Consider the following 18,290-nt stretch of genomic DNA (forward strand, 5'->3'; position numbering starts at 1 on the left):
AACATTTTTAAAAATCTGTAAAATATTCTATTTACTAAGATGTAAGACCAAGAGAGGAAGAAAATTATCACATTTGACAACCATCAAGTGTTTGTGGTTAAACAAATGGTTTAAATAAATAACTGCCAATTAGCTAGATTAAAATTAATTCTTGTCACTTAAACTTATACTAAACTCTTCCAGACTTGTATTACAGATGTTTTGATTTGCAAGAATATCAATAATTTGAATTGGCTCCATATTTTACAACCACGTACTTCTTAAAAGTCCTGGGAGATAACATTATATGTATTATTAACTATATGCCAAGTAGATTTAATGTAATAACTACCAAGGATATCTAACTGTGAATAACCAAAGCTGTGTAAAGTCAAACTTTTATCCTAAAACATGAATTTCTTCATGGCAAAAGTGCTATTCAATATCGGGATTTGAAGGTAAGCTGCCTGAATTAACGACCTAATACAGTTGTATCTTTAACTATAACAGACAAGTGTAAAATACAGTAACAACTATTATTATTACTGCGAGAAGTCACAGTAACTTATCAAACATTGCTGTGTAAATGAATGTAAAGTGGAATGGACACGTAAACGTCATTAAATGGTCAGAATTAAAATCAGTCCTCCACAATGTGACAATGTGAAAAAAAAATAAAAAAATGGCTGATGGCAACACCGTATACATGAATTATTTATTTAAAAATAATGTACAGAAAACGAAGCCCCTGTTAAAATGATCATTTTGACACCGAGGCCCCCGGATGGGAAGATTTAACGTTGGAGGACAAGACGTGAAAGATGACAGTGATCATGACAGCTGTGATTTATTTGATGCCGGACATAAAATCATGTATAGAGTTCAAAGTCAAGTCTCTTGGAGTTGTAGAACTGAGATCCCTCCTGGTCCTTCCTCCTGCAGTAAACACCGCTGCTGAAATAGCCTTCATCCACCCAACCCTGGAAAACAGACAATAAGAAGATTAAAAGGCCCACCTGGTCAGATGGAGGTTAAAAGGTAGAACCAGCCTGCGACCCAATAATCTAGTAAACATAATGGGATTTACTAGTAAGTTTTCAGGCAGGTTAAGTCAGTTTGCAGGAGGAAAACATTATAAATGGGTAAATGACTTAAGTTGCCAAACAACGTATCAGTATAGGTGCAATTAGGAGCTTTGTGAATGTATTTAAAGGGTTAAAAGGAACACCTAATATCAGTTTAAGTACGGTGACTTTGGTGTTTTAACAAATTAGCTCAGATAAAAAACTAACCATGTAAAACCATAAATACTAAATAAAGCATACATTTAAACTGATATAGATGTTTTGTTAAGGTGTTGCCAACCCCATCAACAGCAGTACATCGCTTATCTTCCGTGCTGGTGCTCCTGTATGCTTCTCCAGACTAAACTAAAAGCTCCTCTTACAACCCCACATCAAAAAAATCAAAAACTGAGATGATAAGCCACACAAGCAGTGGTCTTGGGACAAAAAACCCATATTTGATTATATTAGTCCTGTAATATTAAAATAATAATAAGATTTTTTCATTATATCTTGGATTTTTCTATTTTATTTTGTTTCTTCTGGAGCTGCTGTAACATGTGAATCCCCCCCCCAGTGTGGGATCAACAAAGTCTAATTGTATCTTATCTTATATTAGCGTTGTCATGCCATCACACAAACGTCTACCACCGGCACCCTGACGCTGCACAAAACTACAGCCAAAGTGTGTTCTGATCATTTATAACACAAAACCAGACTTGGAGCTCATTCCATATTGATTAAATGAAATGAAAACCATCCATTACCAGACACAATCTTCTCGGAGAAGCCCGCTGCATTACCTATAAACTCAAACTGCTTTTTAATCTTAAATTTGGTGTAAGAGAATACCTGCATCTGCTGACTGGTGAAGGGGCCGTAAACCTCCGAGTTATCCTCATTGTCCCATTTGTACTCCCACATCACTTCATCGCTCACTGAGAAAAAGACAAAACTGAATGAAACAAGATATATTTGTGATACTGAACAGGTAATGTATACGTAAGTAACACCAAGTAACCTTTTCTGTCATCTTCCTCTCCTTTATCCCCTTTTGTCTCGTCAAATTTATCCGCAAACATGTCAAGTTCATCGCCTTCTTCATCGTCCTCATCATCATCACCGCTACGTTTCACAGCTGGTCGCTTGCTGCTCATGCTCTTCATCAAATAGGCCAATTTTTCATATGTTTGCTGATAGATCTCAAACATCCCAGACCCGACCAATCTGTCAGCTAGTGCTGTCAGCCTGTCGAGCTTTTCTGCATCCCTTTTGGTCTCCTCTGTGGGTTCGCTCTCTTCCCTCAGCTTCCCCTTCTTCCGTCTTCCAAGGCCTCCTAGCCGTCGGAGTCCCGCGGCAACTGTCTCCCCAGGTAGCAACAGTTCGACTACAGCTTCTGTGAGCTGGTGCTGTGTGTAGGATGCCAGCGGATCCTCTGCAGGCTCTGCCTCCTCCTCTTCTTCGTCATCGTCTTCTTTATTTTCTGGGTCTGCCCGCTGCTCTTCTCTCCGTTTCTCTTCCTCGGCTTCATCCTCGTCACCAACTCTACGTGTCCGTTTGGCTCCGAGACCTTTCTTCTTTTTCTTGAAGGGTTGTTCTTTTATTCTCACCTGGAAGAAGTAATGTATGTTATTGTTTTCACGGCATGAGAAATTAATGAAACATGAAGTAAAACTCCCTAAAAACACAATTACCCAATCAATGTTGTCAAGCCAGTTGTCTCTAATCTGTTCTTCCTTTTTGACAAAATAGTTTCCCTCAGAGTCAAAGTGTCCTTCCTCCATCTCCTCGTCCAGGTTGAAGGGTGTGATAGGAACTCCCTCATCACAGTCGATCGTTGCTCCCTCTTGGCCTGAAAACATAGTTATCATGATCTTGGGTGACATAATTACTGATGCTCCGTGTCTTAAGGGCACTTTTATATTGCACAGTGTCAAAGAATTCAGCCCAAATCATAAAAACACACCCTCCACATCGTCACTGGCCAGAATATCATATTTGCTCGTGCTCGTCTCTTCCCCTTCATCCTCTTCGTCGCTATCAAGGGAATGTTTGCCCTTAAACCTGGAGCCCGGTCCAGTCACAGCCTCGCACGTCTACTTCGACAGAAGAAACAGAACAGTATTATGCATAACATTATTTAACATTAAAAGGAAAACACAGGCATCAAACTTTTGAATTTCTCCTACAGGGGATCAATAAAGGAACATCTTATCTTTATGGTTAGGACAAGAAAGAAAGGATCCTGAACTTGTCAAAGGCATGCAAAGATACACACATGATCTGTGTGTCGACAGAGGACTAACTCATCCTTATAGATACTTTCTCTTTAAGTAAGTCAATATATAAAAAGGTGTCCCTGCACCAAAGGAGACCCAGTGGAGCCTTGGCTGTTGGTTTGTGTTTGTTTTCATGATGTTTTTTTTTGGGAGGGGGGGCTTTATGAAGTCCCTTTTAAAATAAAATCCTGTAATTCTTAAATGATATAGTTATCAGTAAGCAATGATGTGAACAGGAGAGTTGCACCTTTTTGTTTGGGGGGTCGTCTTCCAGGTCAAACTCTCCGTCCCCGTCCTCAAATGTTACTTTCCTCTTCGGCATGGTGCTACAAAAACAAAAAGACAAAGACCAACTTTAATTCCTCCCCAAAACGAAGCTGCAAACCCCGGCGAGCTGTAGGATTAGTGAGTAATCGATCAGCTTTATTAATTAACTCTTCTTGTAACGTTGTGAATACGCGCGGTTGCCACACACAACCTCGTTAGCTTTGTGGCTAAAAACGATAGCAAACAGCGGACACACGGCGCATGCGGAACGTGTGAGACATTGAAGGTGACGTGTTGTTTGGCTGCTGTAAAATATGAGATTGTTAAATTGGTGTGAAAACATACGAACAAGGCGAATAAACAGAGATTGAGCTGGAAAATGTGGGAAAACCTGGTAATTCAAACGACGTTGGTTTTCGTTCTTCTTCGTCCTGTTTGATGTCCGTAGTGCAGCGACGATAATGTGCGTTAGCGCCACCTGCTGGGGAAAGAGGACACCTCGGATTATATTGGTGCTTGTTTTGTTTAATAAATACTAAATTTTCTTTAATGTGACAAACAATAAAAGCTATGGAGAAAACGTGGAGCTATAAATGTAGATCATTCTCATGTTTTTTTTTTTGACTTCGCCCTAAAATTTTAAAATCTTGGTTATCGTCAGAATTATGGGTTCAGAATCAGAATCAGGTTTATTGCCAAGTAAGTTTTTACACATACAGGGAATTTGTCTTTGTTTTTGACTTTTAAAAATATAAAGATGCATGTTTGGAAAGATGCAAAATGTACAGGAAAGATATTTACAATGTGCAGGATAGTAAAACCAAGGGGAGTGCATTAATGTAATGCATATATACAGCGTGGGTTGTGATGTATCTAAGTCATGTATATTACTATATTTTTGGCAATATGACCGGGAATGTTGTGTTAAAAAGAGGACATATATTTGTTCAAATTTTGGTAGCAGCTTGTAAAAAATCAAGAGTACAATGGTATGAGCCAGATCCACTAAACATAAGATGATTGGCCTAAAATTGTGAGTGAAATACATTTTATGGAACAAACTGTAGAGACATTGGTTATGGAGTATAATACAGTGTAAAGATGTTTCATATTGTGAATTTGATGCTTCACCCAGGTCCATGACTGAAATGTTGGACTTTTAAAATAATATAAACAAATAAATAAACTTAAAGATCCCCTCCAGACATAAGACTGATATATAAATAATCTGCTTGGAACTATAATATATGTGTGACATGTATGTAAATTTGATTAATTTCTAAGGTTTTCCTGCTGGACACAAGATGTCTTCTACTCAACTGTAAAGCCCGTTCTCAGTGTCTGTGCACGGCTTCCGGTTTCTATATCACACTTGTGCAAGTTGCAAATCGAGACTTTCAAATTATTTGTGATGCCAAAAATAAGAGAAACTTTCCACTTTGAGCAGATGAATGTGAAAACATCCTTCTGGTGTCAAACTCTGCACATACATCATTCTGCACAGTGAAGATCAAGGAGATGAAGGAGAATAACATATTTTAAAATAGAAAGGGGCTTTGGGAAATTCAACACTTTCTTTTTGGATGAATATATAAATTAAAAGTCTTCACATTCAGTTTTTGCACTTAGGTTTTCAGCATTCGGCCTCGAGATGATTTTGATGACCTGACTCAGACTGTGTTCAACGTGTTGTATATGAAGGGCACCCACAGAAGCATATAAGGCCGTGTAAATCTTTTCACCCAGGACTCTTTTAGATTTGAAATTCCTTGAGGTCCTTAAGGATAAAAAGGATAAGCGTGTCAGAAATAGATGCAAGGAAATATAGAGGCATATTTTCAAGAGGTCATGTAAGTGTCTGTATTTGTTTTTTATTGATACAGTAATTATTCTCATTTAGATATTAATATAGAGAGACAGATTCAGGTATTAAGTTACTTTGAAAGCAGAGAGGAGAGTTTGTGAACAAATATTCATTATATCTGAAAAGAAGCTGTACATCCTCCCCCTGAACAATCAACCATCTACCAAGTGACATTTGCTCTACACAGCCCCGAGAGATTAAAATAAAACTAATCTGAAAAAAAAAAAACACACAATGCAGAATGCAGAAGTGAGAGAGCTGAGGCAAATACATCATAGACCTCAGACATCAGCATCGCATCTCACTTCCAGGTAGCAGTTCTTGTCAGGGAGGTTGGTTTTCGACTGCTTGGTTTGGCTGATCTGACAGCTCAGGGTCGGCTCAAGCGTAGAGGAGAGAGAATATAATGTGTCAGGATTTTGTTACCAGGAAGTGGGTCGAGTTATTTATATTTCAACACTCGTCCTCTCGTACTCAAGGGAGAGTACCGGTGGTAGTAACCTGAAACTATATATTCAAACATTGTCAGGTTCTGGATGCGTCGAAAACTGATAGAGAAACAACTGGCTTCATGTTCAGGAATGCTGAGGACCAGGAGAGAATATCTGTAAATGTAGATAATGTAAATGCTGTGTGGGAGGGTAAAGTGACCCTGTGAGCGATTCAACACTGGCAGAGGTAAGTCTGACTCACTATTGTCTATTCACTAATGTCTGAGTCACTGTACACAAACTGGTCTATCTATCTATCTATCTATCTATCTATCTATCTATCTATCTATCTATCTATCTATCTATCTATCTATCTATCTATCTATCTATCTATCTATCTATCTACTTGGGGTGACACTGGCAGTTGCGTTTAAAGCTCAAGTGTAATGTATATTCTCTTAATATAAAATTTCTCCAAGTCATATTCTCTTTATATTGTTAATAATAAAGATCTGCTGAATTGAACGTAACAGAAAAGTGGAAGTTTATTGTGGTTACATCTCATGCCATTTTAGGTGTAAATACCCAGTAAAAGAAAAAGTACCACTGCTGTAATAAAGAAAATATTACACTATAAGTAGAAAAATGTACAGAAGTATGTATTTTATCAAAAGTAAAAGTTCCCTCACACCTGAAGTATGACAAGAGGCCCCATGGTTCAATAAGGTTGAAAAGCTGGTTTGATCTCTGCTAATGTATTTTATTTTATAAACTCATATGTTTAAAAGTAACTGATGACACCCGTCACAAATAGTTAGTGGAGAAATGTAGTTTTGATTTACTGAATTGTATGGAAATAAAAAGTAAAGTAGAACTACCTCAAACCTGTATTTTAGTAGAGTGTTTGAGTATGTAGGTATACTGTAGTGTATGATTACCTACATAGAGTGCTGCTTTCAAACCTCAAGTGTGCAGGATAATAGGTGGTTATTAAAGAGTTTACTGAAGTAGAAAAACATCTCTGTAGTGTGATCTTGTGCCAAATGTAAAAGAACTTCCTCTTCTTTAGGCGTTGAGATGAAACTCCATGAGAAGATTTTGACCCATTACCTATCATGCACCTCTCCGGTAGATAAAGAGGGATATCTCTACAAAAAGGTTTGGATGAACATGAAACACAGACAATATGAAAAATAACTGAATCTTGAGTATTGATTGCATCCTCCTGCTTTCTTTGTTCACAGAAAGAGCGAACTGCCACCTACCACCGGCGGTGGTTTGTCCTGAAGGCAAACCTGCTTTTCTACCAGGAGCGCCCAGCTGACCGACACCTGCTGGGGGTCATCGTGCTGGAGGGGTGTGTGGTCCGGCGCTCCGAGTCTGATGGACAGTTTACCTTTTGCCTGGTGTTTGAAGGTTCTGGACTGAAAACCTACAGGTTTGCAGCAAGGGATCATCAGACTCAAGAAGGCTGGGTGAAAGCTTTGCTCTCAGCCAGCCACTGTTACCTCTCCCTGCTGGTGAGAGATCTGGGGAGACAGTATGAAGGTGTGTTATGTTAGTGTTGTGACCATCTTCTGTTTACTGGTGCTTCTATAGACTGACATTTGTTTTTTATCTAGTTTATATTTCGACATTTTGGGAAATAATCAGTCTCTGGTGGAGAGTTAGACTAGACGATCACTGTTAACTCTTAAATATATGGCTATAGCCAGCAACAGGGGGACACAGCTACCCTGGCTCCAACTAAAGGAAATAAAATCCACCTACCAGCACCTCTAAAGCCGTCTGTTATGAGACTATTTCTTGGCAACAAACAGCCAAGCTAATGCTAAGGCTGCTGATTGTACCCAGTCTGAGAGCGATACTCTCATCTAACTCTCCACCTAAAATGTCGAACTATTCCTTTGCGAAAGGTGAAATTAAATTAACTTGCCACGTGGTGCCACGAGCATCTCAGATCAAAACAATGGGACAGAAAGAAAATCAATTCACTTAAACTGTCTTTGTTCCACAGTCTTTTCCAATTTATTTGGTCAAAATAAACACTTAACTCACAATGTTAGACGCAAAAATATATGTACAAATGGCTGCAGTGGCTGCAACATGAGGTAAGGTTAACCCTTGAGTACAAATGCAGGACTAGGTCCACTTAAAGTGCTTGTTTTTGCCACTGACAGGCTCAGATTGTTATTCTACAGAGAAAGATCTTTTGTTAGGCCATAACATTGCTATCACTCACCATACTCCACAGACAAAAACTTGTCTGTCAAATCACTTTAACTCGAATATCATTGTAACTTCATTCAAAGTAGACAGAAATAGTTGATAGTCAATAATAATTGATAGTATTTCCACTGTTTTGGTTGAAATAAATGTTTAATTCACAGAAGTAGATAAAAAAAAAAATCAGTTGCACACGAAGCACACTGGCTATGTAAACCACAGCGAGGCTGTGATAGCAACACAGGCAAAGGGAGTATAATTTTCAGCTCAGGACACCATGACTCCACTATATCGTTACAAATAGTTGTTTGCTGCTATATGAATGTTTTAAATCTCATATATAAACCTTATGAGTAGCTAATATTTTTGCTGTTTTCCATCTGCAGAAGCTAAACAACAACAAGGCTCTGGTGAATCCCGCCACAGCTCCTCTGTCAGTGCCCTCAAACCATCTACAACCACCTTCTACTTCCCCACAACAGTGGTCAGGGAGGGGAGAAGCTTGAGTGCCAGCACTGTTTTACCAGCACCCTCTAAAGTGGTAGCTAGAAAGTCTCCTAAACTGTGGCTCAGGAGAAATGCTCATGTCACACCGATTAATGGACCGGCGCCTTTGTATGGCGAATGGCCTCTGGTGGGGTTTGATCCACTTGAGGAGTTTAGCAAACTTCACGATTATTACGGCCAGGAAGTGAAGAAAGCAAGAGAGGAATGGTTGAAGAGTCGACAACCAAAAGAGGAGCACAGCGAGGGAGACCTCATCGACCTGGGGTGAAAATGAGACTCATTTAAGAGGAAATGAGATGGAGTGCTTTGTGTGTGTTAATGAGGAACTGAACCTGAAGTGTTGTGAGTTATTCTCCTGTTTAAGAACATAGTGTCCAGACACCTGTAAATGCTAAATGTTCCTTCCATTTCATACGATGAGATTCTGCCTACAGATATTTGTAACATTTCAGCTGTTTCACTTTGTCTACAGATGTAATATACTTAACAATTCACGAACATGAAGATTTTTCTTTTGTGCCTAAACCGAACCAAACCTCAACCACAGTGGTGTAATATCTGAAAACGGTTGTCGAAGCTCAACTAAGCTGTTGAGATGTCACAAATAATATATAAACTACCTGTAGGTTGCTATTTTTTCTGATTTAGCTGTAAATTTGCCTTAAAGTATCCATGTTATGCAACAAAAGTCAGGCAGATATTGCTGGTATCAGAAAGCAATGTGCGGACGGGCCGTTTTTAACGGCATTTGCATATGTCTCTATTCTATTTAAGTGAAAGCTGTGACATTGTAATAGTGACCCTGAAACTGAAGCAGCTAAATATAATTTTTACCTTTGCTTTTACTGTTTTTCCTACTGTAACATGTCAAAATGTCTTCCATGAAAAATTCCTAATCCTTGTTTGTTCTCCCGGCTAGTTTGAACCTGCTGCTAGTTGCATATGCACTGAGCAGTTTAATATTCACATGTGGTGCAATTAACAATTTTATCCATGGCATATGGCCTTTTAAAGGAATATTAAGCAAAGAGTGTTATATATTTTTCATTGCATGAAAAAATAAAATTGATCTGCCGACTTAAATGTTTCATAATGTTGATATAAAGCCCTACTGTCTATCAGATAAGATGCTGATACTCAGATACAAACACAAACGTTATTATTTCATATTCTAGTTTAGATCATAAAGTTTAAAACAACATGAGAGGGCGAGAATTTTCCATTTTATGTATTTGGTACAGTCATACAGAAATAGGCCTAACAATGTGACAATAAGCCAGCATGTACAATAACCATGATCTTGAAGCAGTTCAATTTAATTCATAATTTTTGGTTACACATTGTTGTTGTTTTTCTACAACTCCAAAAAAATCTTTCCACCAGAATTACAAGCCAGAATATGAAAATAAACAGGGGACAGAAAGAATTACGTCTATTTTACTCACATAATCTTATGTTTGAATATTTATATCAAATAATCGCATTATTTTGTGCAGTGGAATCTTTGAAGCAAGCAGATAATGATTATCCTTAAAGCTACTTTAAGGGGAAATTTGACAACAGTGAAGCTTAGGAAGTTAATATACATCAGCCATAACATTATAACCACCTGGGCACCTGACTGATCAGTGTACGGTATTATGGCAGTTAATGGAGGAAGGTAGACAGCAGAGGGCGCTATAGGCACAGTGTGCTGACTCGAGGCGGTAGTGCACAACCTAATTAAAAAAGTGTAGTTTATTCTCAGCAGTGTGATTTAGAAATTCAGAAATAGCACACTGGTTTATGGAAGAATGCAAGAGACAAAAATAATGCATTGAAGTTCAGTATTTTGGGAAATGAAATGCCCTTTAATTGAGTTATCTACTCATTTACTTGGATAATTACACAATGTCTGAATGTAATTGCCGTTGAATCCACTGGGTTAATTTAACAAAGCAACTGTTTCCGAGGCAAAGAAAGTGGTAGTGTGATAAGCTTTATATTTAAACTGTTCACTCCAACAAGTTCCGTAACACCAGACAGAAAAAAGCAAAAGCTGACATCAGACCTGCCCTTTAACTTAAAATGTATGGCAATTAATGTAACACAATGCTAAATGGGATCAAATAACAAAACAGGGAAACCTGACGCTGGTTGGTAATCGAACACAGACAGCAGACTATACAAATTATGACGTCTCCCGTGTCACCCATGTCACGGTTCCTTAAGGTCGTCCGCCTCCATAAGACAAGCTGGGAGCTTCTCCACATTCCTAGCCCTACAGACAGACATACCAATCATCTAAAAAGTGATAGATGGCTTCAGAGGAGCGTGGCGAAACGTTTCACATTACAGCAAAGGCCCCTTGTAATGTATAGACATCTGTATGGTAAACAGCTCCTCGTGATAGCGGCGTGTAAACACATTGGGGAGTGAAACTATTTTGTGTTTTCACTACTGTGTAAAGTTAGTGAACTGTGGCAGCTGACACATTCGTGAAGAGATTTTCATGTTTCATTGAGAATATTAGAGCCAAATCTCGTCATACAAAGGATATGTATACATACAAGGAAACATTTTGAGTTTTTATTGTTATATTGATTATTTATTACCATCAAATAATTAATGATACCTAAAAAAAAACAGCAAAATTACAGAATACGAAATACGACTGACCACTGAATTTGTAGTGTTTTCCATGAAGGTCGACATAAGATGCAATCAATTATTCTTATATTGTTATAGTATAAAAAGGCGATATAATGCCAAACCCAACTACTAGCAGTCAAACCTTTAAAATGCTTTACAATGTCATAATCGTCTCCTGATCTCCGCACAAATGCCTTCATATAATGTCACTGTATCTTAAACTGCTGAATTTAATGCAATTCAGAACATGTTTGCTGTGACATATTTCATTCCTGCAACAAGGTGGTGATAATAAAGTGAGCAGGGGGTCAAAGGTCAACTGGCACACCAGGGGAAGACTGACAGCTAGCACTGGGCTCTGGATGTCCTGAATGCCCAAGACAAACACACGTCTGTCTAATCCGAATTACCGCGGGAGTGGAAACCAGTAAAGAGCAGTCTGACACATGACTGATCATCAGAGTGTGAGAGCGTGGAGATCAGTGGAAACACAAACAGTCACAACCACAGAGGAGGCAAAAATAAATATTCCTCCAATAGACAAGATTAACAAAGGTTGTTAATGAAATGAAAACAGATTATCTGAGGTAAATTTGGATGTTAAAATCTGAAAAAACTAATGAAGGAAAGCATTTTGCTCTCAGGGCCCCGCAAGTTGGCAGACTATCAAGTTTATTTAGCTATTTTGGTCGCCCTCAGCTGTCCCTTTTATGTTCTTCTGGGAATGTCTGCTGCCATCACCCTGCCAAGTAATCCCCTTATATTTACAGGGTGGGGAGAGAGAGGGGGGGGCAGAGGGCAAACAGGTGGGACAGTGTTCATGACAAAGACCAATCACCAAACACACCTTTACAGTGATGAGAACGCAGGACAGCAGCCAGAGATTGATGGTGCTTTCACTTGGCTGGCTTGCTGTCATTCAAAAACCCTCCTGTCCTCATGTAAAAAAAAAAAAAAAATAGAGAAACAAAACAGGGAACAGACACAAGAAACACACATTTCTATCAAACAAAAAAAAACTAAAACAAAACACAGATTTTATTAATGAAATTAGATGCTTTCAGATTTGAGACATTTGGACGTCTGCTCATAATAAATTAACTGTGAAACATAATTACATAATTGTCTCTATAAAGTGGTGGAAAGTACTGTAAGTATTTTGTATTTTAATTTTAATTTTATGGTTCTTTATACTTCTACTACATTTCAGAGGTCAATATTGTACTTTTTACTCCTCCTACTTTTTATGTTTTGTTTCTAGCTTTACAAATTAAGATTTTTATATGTACAATACACATTATATGAAATAACAAAGTGTTGTTAAAGACTAAACCAATTGCTTTAAAGCTTTTATGGCTTACAAAAAAAGCAGTGTCAGTATTTGAGAATCTGTGTCACATTTCAGATGTGACAGATGCACTAGAGAGGGATTTCCTGATTAAACTTCCCAGATCGTTTCATTAAAATATTTTTTTGAGGAGCCAAAATAGGTACAAAAAAGCCTGAATCAGTTAAGAAATACAAAAAATAAATACAAGTTTATTAGATTTTTGTACAAGTAGTTTGTTTTTTCCTCTTCTATTAATCGTCTCACGTCCCCTCAGATTTATCTGGTGACCTTTTGGAGGGGCCTGACCCCCAGGTTGGGAACCACTGGACTAAACAAGTTAACAGTATATAAAAAAGTATTTAAAAATAGCTCCACCTCAATCAGCTACAACAGTAAAATGATTTACACATTGATTAGTATTAGCAATCTAATAATGTAATATTTCCAGAGGGGAATTTTATTTTTGATACTTTAAGTAGGCCTACATTTTGATGATAGTACTTTTATGTCTTTTAATTTTTGTGCCTCAATGATGACAAAAAACAATAATAATAATGATGAGAAGTTCTAGTATTTTTAGCTGATTAATAGAAAGTTATTCTTAATTCATCACAGATAATTCAAACAAATAATTGTTTTTACAACTTTTCAAGCAACATTTTAAATACTTTATCTTCAATAATTAAATTAATAAATTAGGTAAATACCCTAAATTCATCATGATAGAGTAGAATAATAAACGTACAAAAACAAGGAAAAGTAAATAAAGATGTGTAATAAAGTAAAGTGTAGCCCTAGGATTTATATTAATACATTAGTAAAGACACAACAGATGTATATGGGCATACTTATACACTTATTCAGTATGTAAGCATGCATATCCAAAGATAATTATTTTTTATTTTATCCCAGTTATTTTTAACATTGCCACAGATATCCCTTCCTCCATATTGTTTGTTGTGTGAAGAGATATTTATATTAATATCTGGAACGATGCTTTCATGCAATAGTACATATTTGGTGTCATCATCATTTACGTCTATGGGAAAATCCCAAATTTGACATTAGCATCATTACTTTGTCACTTAACTTAAAATAAGAAAGCCAAGCTGTGCACATACAGGGTAAAAGCTGCATCAGTCGCTGAGGGTATAGATTGCTTGTGTGTCGGGTCTGTAATATCGCAATGGACATCACAAACCAAAAATAAAGTGAGCGAGTGGCCGCTGTGCCTCCCTGCAGGCAGATGGAGGTGGACAGCAGGAGGGTGGAGAGACAGTGTCCAGTGGTCCAACAAGCATCAATGTCCCGAATGTCCTTATTAGTCCACGTGGGACTGCAAAACCTGTGCGTGGTCCCTCAGCTATCAGGTTTACTTAATTCCAAGACTCCTGGGTCTATTTCTGATCGCCTGTAAGGTGATATGCTGTACCGCCATTCTGTCTCCTCCACTTTTGCCATCCGTTCATCCTTGATCATCCTCTCTCTCCTCTCTCTCTCTCTCTCTCTCTGCCTCTCTCTCTTTTTATCCCCCATCCAAACTTGAGGCTGTGGCTAAAGTTAGATTGGCCTGCGTTGGTATATAAGCCCCCGGGGATGTACGTATAACGCGGCTTCACACTGTCTTCTCCTTCTTGATCATCCCAACCTCCACTCAAACCGTCTCAAGATGGTGAGTACCAGGGTTCCCACATCTCTGCACTCTGCTGGTGGAAACATCTACAGGGGAATCAAACCAAACCCTATGGATTAACTCCACTTTTTGATGCATTTTTTTGGGGGGGGTCGAAGCTTGAAACAATATTAACAAAAAATATGGGAGCTTTTGTCCTCACTTGCAGTAGATGAAGTGATTTTGGACTTTTTTTTTTTGGTGGATTTTTTTTTTTTGCAGTTCTTGGTGATGCAGTTTCTAAGGATGCTTGGGTGCTAATTTGTTGTTAAATTCTAGTTTGCATGTCAATCTCAAACATCTGCAGGGCCAATTTCAGGAAAAGAAGATCAAAAATGTCTTAACGTGTGGTATCTGCTAGAGCAATGGTTCCCAACCTGGGGGCATCAAGACCTGTTTAAGGGATAACAAGATACATCTAAGGGGTCGGGACATGATCGATGGGACAGGAAAGAAGAAAGATATTGTTCTGTTACACAAAATGTTTTCAGTCTTTCCTCTAAATTTAGTTTTTGTAGTAAAACAATGAAAACAAATGAATTTCATAGGGAAAAATCACTCTTTATAGTGGATATATGCAGATATACTTCAGTTAATCTTAAGGTGTCACAAACCAAAAAAGGTTGGGAATCTCTCTACCTGTACAGCGCTCTGTAGCATCACTGTGAGTTTTAGCCAGAAGCTAACTGATTTACTTGAAGATTGCACTCCTGTGTTTGTCCTCCAGGCACCAAAGAAGGCAAAGAGGAGGCAGGCAGCCGGAGATGGCGGCTCCTCCAACGTGTTCTCCATGTTTGAGCAGAGCCAGATTCAGGAGTACAAAGAGGTGAGGTTTTCCCACCCACACAGCGATACTCCATCCCTACAGGAGACCCTTTTTCCCCCTACTGTATGAGCATCAATCTCGGCAGCCCTGGGAAGCGTTAAACATCTGTGTTACCTCTGGTTAGTTAAAGATAGACGTAAAGATCCTCACATTCGGATTTGAAGCTGGTGCAATTTCAGTTACATTTCTTGGAGGCCGTAACCAAAATTAGAGTTTGTTTAAGCAGCTCTCGGGTTGCATTTTCACAGCAGTTGCTATTTTGCGTTGCCCCCCTCTTCTCCCCTGACAATTTAATAAGCACGAGAATGTCATTAGGAGGAGCTCTGAAATTTCTGACACCATCTGAAGCGCTCCATATTTTGCTCACCTTTGACCTCGGCTCCAGCTGTCACTCAGACCTCTCCTTCAGGCTCTTGCAGAAGACTGGAGGGCCAAGCAGAACAGCTGGACCTCGATAGATGTATTTTAATGCAGGAAAGAGAATATGAGGAGAGAAAGGAAAGAGCTTCTTGCACATTTGATGTTCTCAAAACATAACTTTTATCACTATGTGTGCTCACTTATGGGAAGATGGTGATTTAATGAGCAGAGAAAGAACAAGCAAAAGGAAAAGGTGTTAAAGTGAGGCGCGAAGGGCGTGTGTTGGAGTTCAGCGAGGTCAGGAGATGGTGTTTTATAAGGATGGGCTGTCAAGAGATTGGATAATGATGGTGTCTGTGTTTTCAGTGCGTTGTCAAGGGATATGTGCTGCGAATAGAGGAAACATTCCTCTTGCGATAAGTGATACAGGCTTCTTGAGTGCCACTTAGGGAATGTATGACATGATGATTAGGATGATCTTCGCACGTTGCAGAGACAGAAAGATAGCCGGGGATGATGAATTCTGTATCTGTCGGAGCAAAAAAAGTGTGTGTGTGTGTGTGTGTGTGTGTGTGAGAGAGAGAGAGAGAGAGAGAGAGAGAGAGAGAGAGAAAGAGAGAGAGAGAGTAAGGCATAAGAAGGTGGGGAGGGTGATGAGAAAGGTCGGTGACTAAGTTCAAGTTCAAGTCCAAGGGGTTATCTTAAGTTTCATAGGCGTAAGCTGCACGGGGTGAGCAGATCAGACAGCTGTTCCCTAATGATACTTTCCCAGATTAACATGTAAGAAAAGACTCACAGCCACCTTATGCACCCCCACTGGTGACCCCCCCAATTTGAAGGCCACTACAAGTTAGGTCTGGCTATCTGGGGGCAGACTTTTTCTTGCACGATATCCCCTAACATTTGAACAGCACTGCGTCAGAGATACTCACCAGCTGCCACGTTAATGGACAAACTGTTGACCGAGGAGTCCGTTAAAGTGTGAAGAGGTCTCACCCCGTCCATCCACACAGCTTGCATGCCCTCACCCCATGCTTCCTTCGAGTAATAAACCTAGTCTGCTTCTCCTCTTTATAGGCTTTCACAATCATTGACCAGAACAGAGATGGTATCATCAGCAAAGATGACCTGAGGGACGTGCTGGCTTCAATGGGTGAGTGGCGGTGGGATAAATGTACAGTGGAAAAAAGCACGTGTGACCATGTGTTTCCGCGGTCTCTTGTACTAATCTGTATTTTCCGGCTGTTCAGGCCAGCTGAACGTGAAGAATGAGGAGCTTGAGGCCATGATCAAGGAGGCCAGCGGCCCCATCAACTTCACCGTCTTCCTCACCATGTTCGGAGAGAAGCTGAAGGGTGGGCGTCTTGTTTTTTTTACCAACTGTCACTCACAAATTGTTGTGTTTGACAAGTTTTATTAGTATAAAGTAATAAATAGTATTATGGTGAAGTTGACTGAAGTTGACTGAAGTATATTCAGTCGTCAGTGGTGGAAAGTCACTAAGTATATCTCCTCAAGTACTGTACTTCAGTTCAATTTTGTTGTAGATTAAACTATCCAACCTGTGTATGAAGTGGTTAAAATTAACTCCACCTTGACCAATTACAATGATAATATAATAATAATGATCAAATAATAAATAATATAGCACTGATTGGGGCTATATATACTGTATTTTTATTATGTGTTTTAAGTCCAGTTTTAAATGCTTCTTCAACTGCTGTCAGTCAGCGTGAAGGTTAACTAACCTCTTCCTCATGTCCTTCCCAGGTGCTGACCCCGAGGACGTTATTCTTAGCGCCTTCAAGGTCCTGGACCCCGAGGCTACTGGAACCATCAAGAAGGAATTGTGAGCACCTTTTAATGACTCATGATGTTCACCACGTATGTCTAAATAGGATGAATTCAAATTGGATGACTCAATAAAATCTGTCTGTTTGCCCATTCCAGCCTTCAGGAGCTCCTGACCACTCAGTGCGACAGGTTCAGCGCAGAAGAGGTAAAATCAGAAGATTAGAGGAATACTACATGTTTTTGGCAGACTGGCTCCTTGGTTTCATTGCCTACTGATACTCAGTATATACTCAGTATATGGAGCCATTCATCCACCTGCAACACAGATTAGCTTTTAAAAGTTTCTTTAACATTGTTTGGTGATCCATTTATCCCATTTTCTGAGAGGGTCTCCCATTTATTCCCCCACTATAATATAAATCCAAGGTTTAAGACTGTGTTGTTCCTTTTTAGACTAGTTTCTAAGTATATTATTTGAGCAAATGATGATTAGTTGTCAAAACTTTAAAGTTTAACCTGGTGCTTCATTTTGTTCAGTAGGTTGCCTTTAAAGTGGTCGTAACCTGATCAATGAATGAGGTAGTACATCCCCTGCCCTGCTAAATTTCCAACCCTCATCTTCTCCCTCAGATTAAGAACATGTGGGCCGCCTTCCCCCCAGATGTTGCTGGCAACGTAGACTACAAGAACATCTGCTACGTCATCACACACGGAGAGGAGAAGGAGGAGTAAAGAGAAAGCTAGAAGACAAGAAAGACAGCAATCCCTTGCAATTCTGCCTTCCCTGCCCTTTTCTTTCCTCCTCTTCCCCCCACTCACCTTTTGTGTAAAACCCATGTGCTCAGCCACTCATGTTCAAACCAAAGACTTGTCACACTGACACATGAGAGTGCGGATGTCACATGGGATGTCTATGTTTGCTTATGGGGAATAGGGGTGATTTTAAATAAAAATTATCCTGTAACATCATTTCCATCCACAAGCTTTTCTCATAACATGTTTTTCTTTCCTCGCAACCATTTCCCATCTTCTCACCTCTTTATCTCTGTCCCGGCCTGTA

At 39.2% G+C, this 18,290-nt stretch overlaps 3 protein-coding genes across 6 annotated transcripts; 2 read left to right on the forward strand and 1 right to left on the reverse strand.

The window, feature by feature from the left end:
• Positions 1 to 680: 680 nt before the first annotated feature.
• On the reverse strand, positions 681 to 4,057 carry cd2bp2 (CD2 (cytoplasmic tail) binding protein 2). Of its 4 annotated transcripts, none has more exons than XM_051387274.1 (7): positions 3,981 to 4,057; positions 3,570 to 3,648; positions 3,010 to 3,139; positions 2,738 to 2,895; positions 2,065 to 2,653; positions 1,896 to 1,981; positions 681 to 959 (listed from the first exon to the last, which is right to left on the reverse strand). In XM_051387274.1, the coding sequence occupies exons 2-7, from the start codon at positions 3,642 to 3,644 to the stop codon at positions 849 to 851; spliced, it is 1,149 nt and encodes a 382-aa protein (XP_051243234.1). In that variant the 5' UTR covers positions 3,645 to 3,648; positions 3,981 to 4,057; the 3' UTR covers positions 681 to 848. The 4 variants fall into 4 exon arrangements, with proteins under 4 accessions (XP_051243234.1, XP_051243235.1, XP_051243236.1 ...); XM_051387275.1 differs by having other exon boundaries at positions 3,935 to 4,017; XM_051387276.1 differs by lacking the exon at positions 3,981 to 4,057 and adding an exon at positions 3,939 to 3,957.
• A 1,688-nt stretch (positions 4,058 to 5,745) lies between these two features.
• On the forward strand, positions 5,746 to 9,700 carry pheta2 (PH domain containing endocytic trafficking adaptor 2). The gene is made up of 4 exons (XM_051387279.1): positions 5,746 to 6,131; positions 6,954 to 7,042; positions 7,129 to 7,432; positions 8,497 to 9,700. The coding sequence occupies exons 2-4, from the start codon at positions 6,962 to 6,964 to the stop codon at positions 8,883 to 8,885; spliced, it is 774 nt and encodes a 257-aa protein (XP_051243239.1). The 5' UTR covers positions 5,746 to 6,131; positions 6,954 to 6,961; the 3' UTR covers positions 8,886 to 9,700.
• Positions 9,701 to 14,091: 4,391 nt separating this feature from the next.
• Positions 14,092 to 18,199, forward strand: mylpfa (myosin light chain, phosphorylatable, fast skeletal muscle a). Its single transcript, XM_051388935.1, has 7 exons — positions 14,092 to 14,250; positions 14,978 to 15,076; positions 16,514 to 16,589; positions 16,687 to 16,791; positions 17,207 to 17,285; positions 17,387 to 17,435; positions 17,861 to 18,199. Exons 1-7 carry the CDS (start codon positions 14,248 to 14,250, stop codon positions 17,960 to 17,962), a joined length of 513 nt encoding a protein of 170 aa, XP_051244895.1. The 5' UTR covers positions 14,092 to 14,247; the 3' UTR covers positions 17,963 to 18,199.
• Positions 18,200 to 18,290: the final 91 nt, after the last annotated feature.

Source organism: Dicentrarchus labrax, unplaced genomic scaffold, assembly GCF_905237075.1.
Source record: "Dicentrarchus labrax unplaced genomic scaffold, dlabrax2021, whole genome shotgun sequence".
NCBI classification, from domain to species: Eukaryota; Metazoa; Chordata; class Actinopteri; family Moronidae; genus Dicentrarchus; species Dicentrarchus labrax.

What these genes read in the sequence shown, in the direction of transcription:
- pheta2 (XM_051387279.1), top strand. Translation starts at nt 6,962, where the DNA reads ATGAAACTCCATGAGAAGATTTTGACCCATTACCTATCATGCACCTCT. An exon ending in AGGGATATCTCTACAAAAAG is followed by an intron (nt 7,043 to 7,128) that starts GTTTGGATGAAC and finishes CTTTGTTCACAG; the next exon opens with AAAGAGCGAACTGCCACCTA. An exon ending in TCTGGGGAGACAGTATGAAG is followed by an intron (nt 7,433 to 8,496) that starts GTGTGTTATGTT and finishes TTCCATCTGCAG; the next exon opens with AAGCTAAACAACAACAAGGC.
- mylpfa (XM_051388935.1), top strand. An exon ending in GTTCGGAGAGAAGCTGAAGG is followed by an intron (nt 16,792 to 17,206) that starts GTGGGCGTCTTG and finishes TGTCCTTCCCAG; the next exon opens with GTGCTGACCCCGAGGACGTT. An exon ending in ACAGGTTCAGCGCAGAAGAG is followed by an intron (nt 17,436 to 17,860) that starts GTAAAATCAGAA and finishes CTTCTCCCTCAG; the next exon opens with ATTAAGAACATGTGGGCCGC.
- cd2bp2 (XM_051387274.1), bottom strand. Translation starts at nt 3,644, where the DNA reads ATGCCGAAGAGGAAAGTAACATTTGAGGACGGGGACGGAGAGTTTGAC. An exon ending in GGCTTGACAACATTGATTGG is followed by an intron (nt 2,654 to 2,737) that starts GTAATTGTGTTT and finishes TACTTCTTCCAG; the next exon opens with GTGAGAATAAAAGAACAACC. An exon ending in TCACCAGTCAGCAGATGCAG is followed by an intron (nt 960 to 1,895) that starts GTATTCTCTTAC and finishes TCTGTTTTCCAG; the next exon opens with GGTTGGGTGGATGAAGGCTA.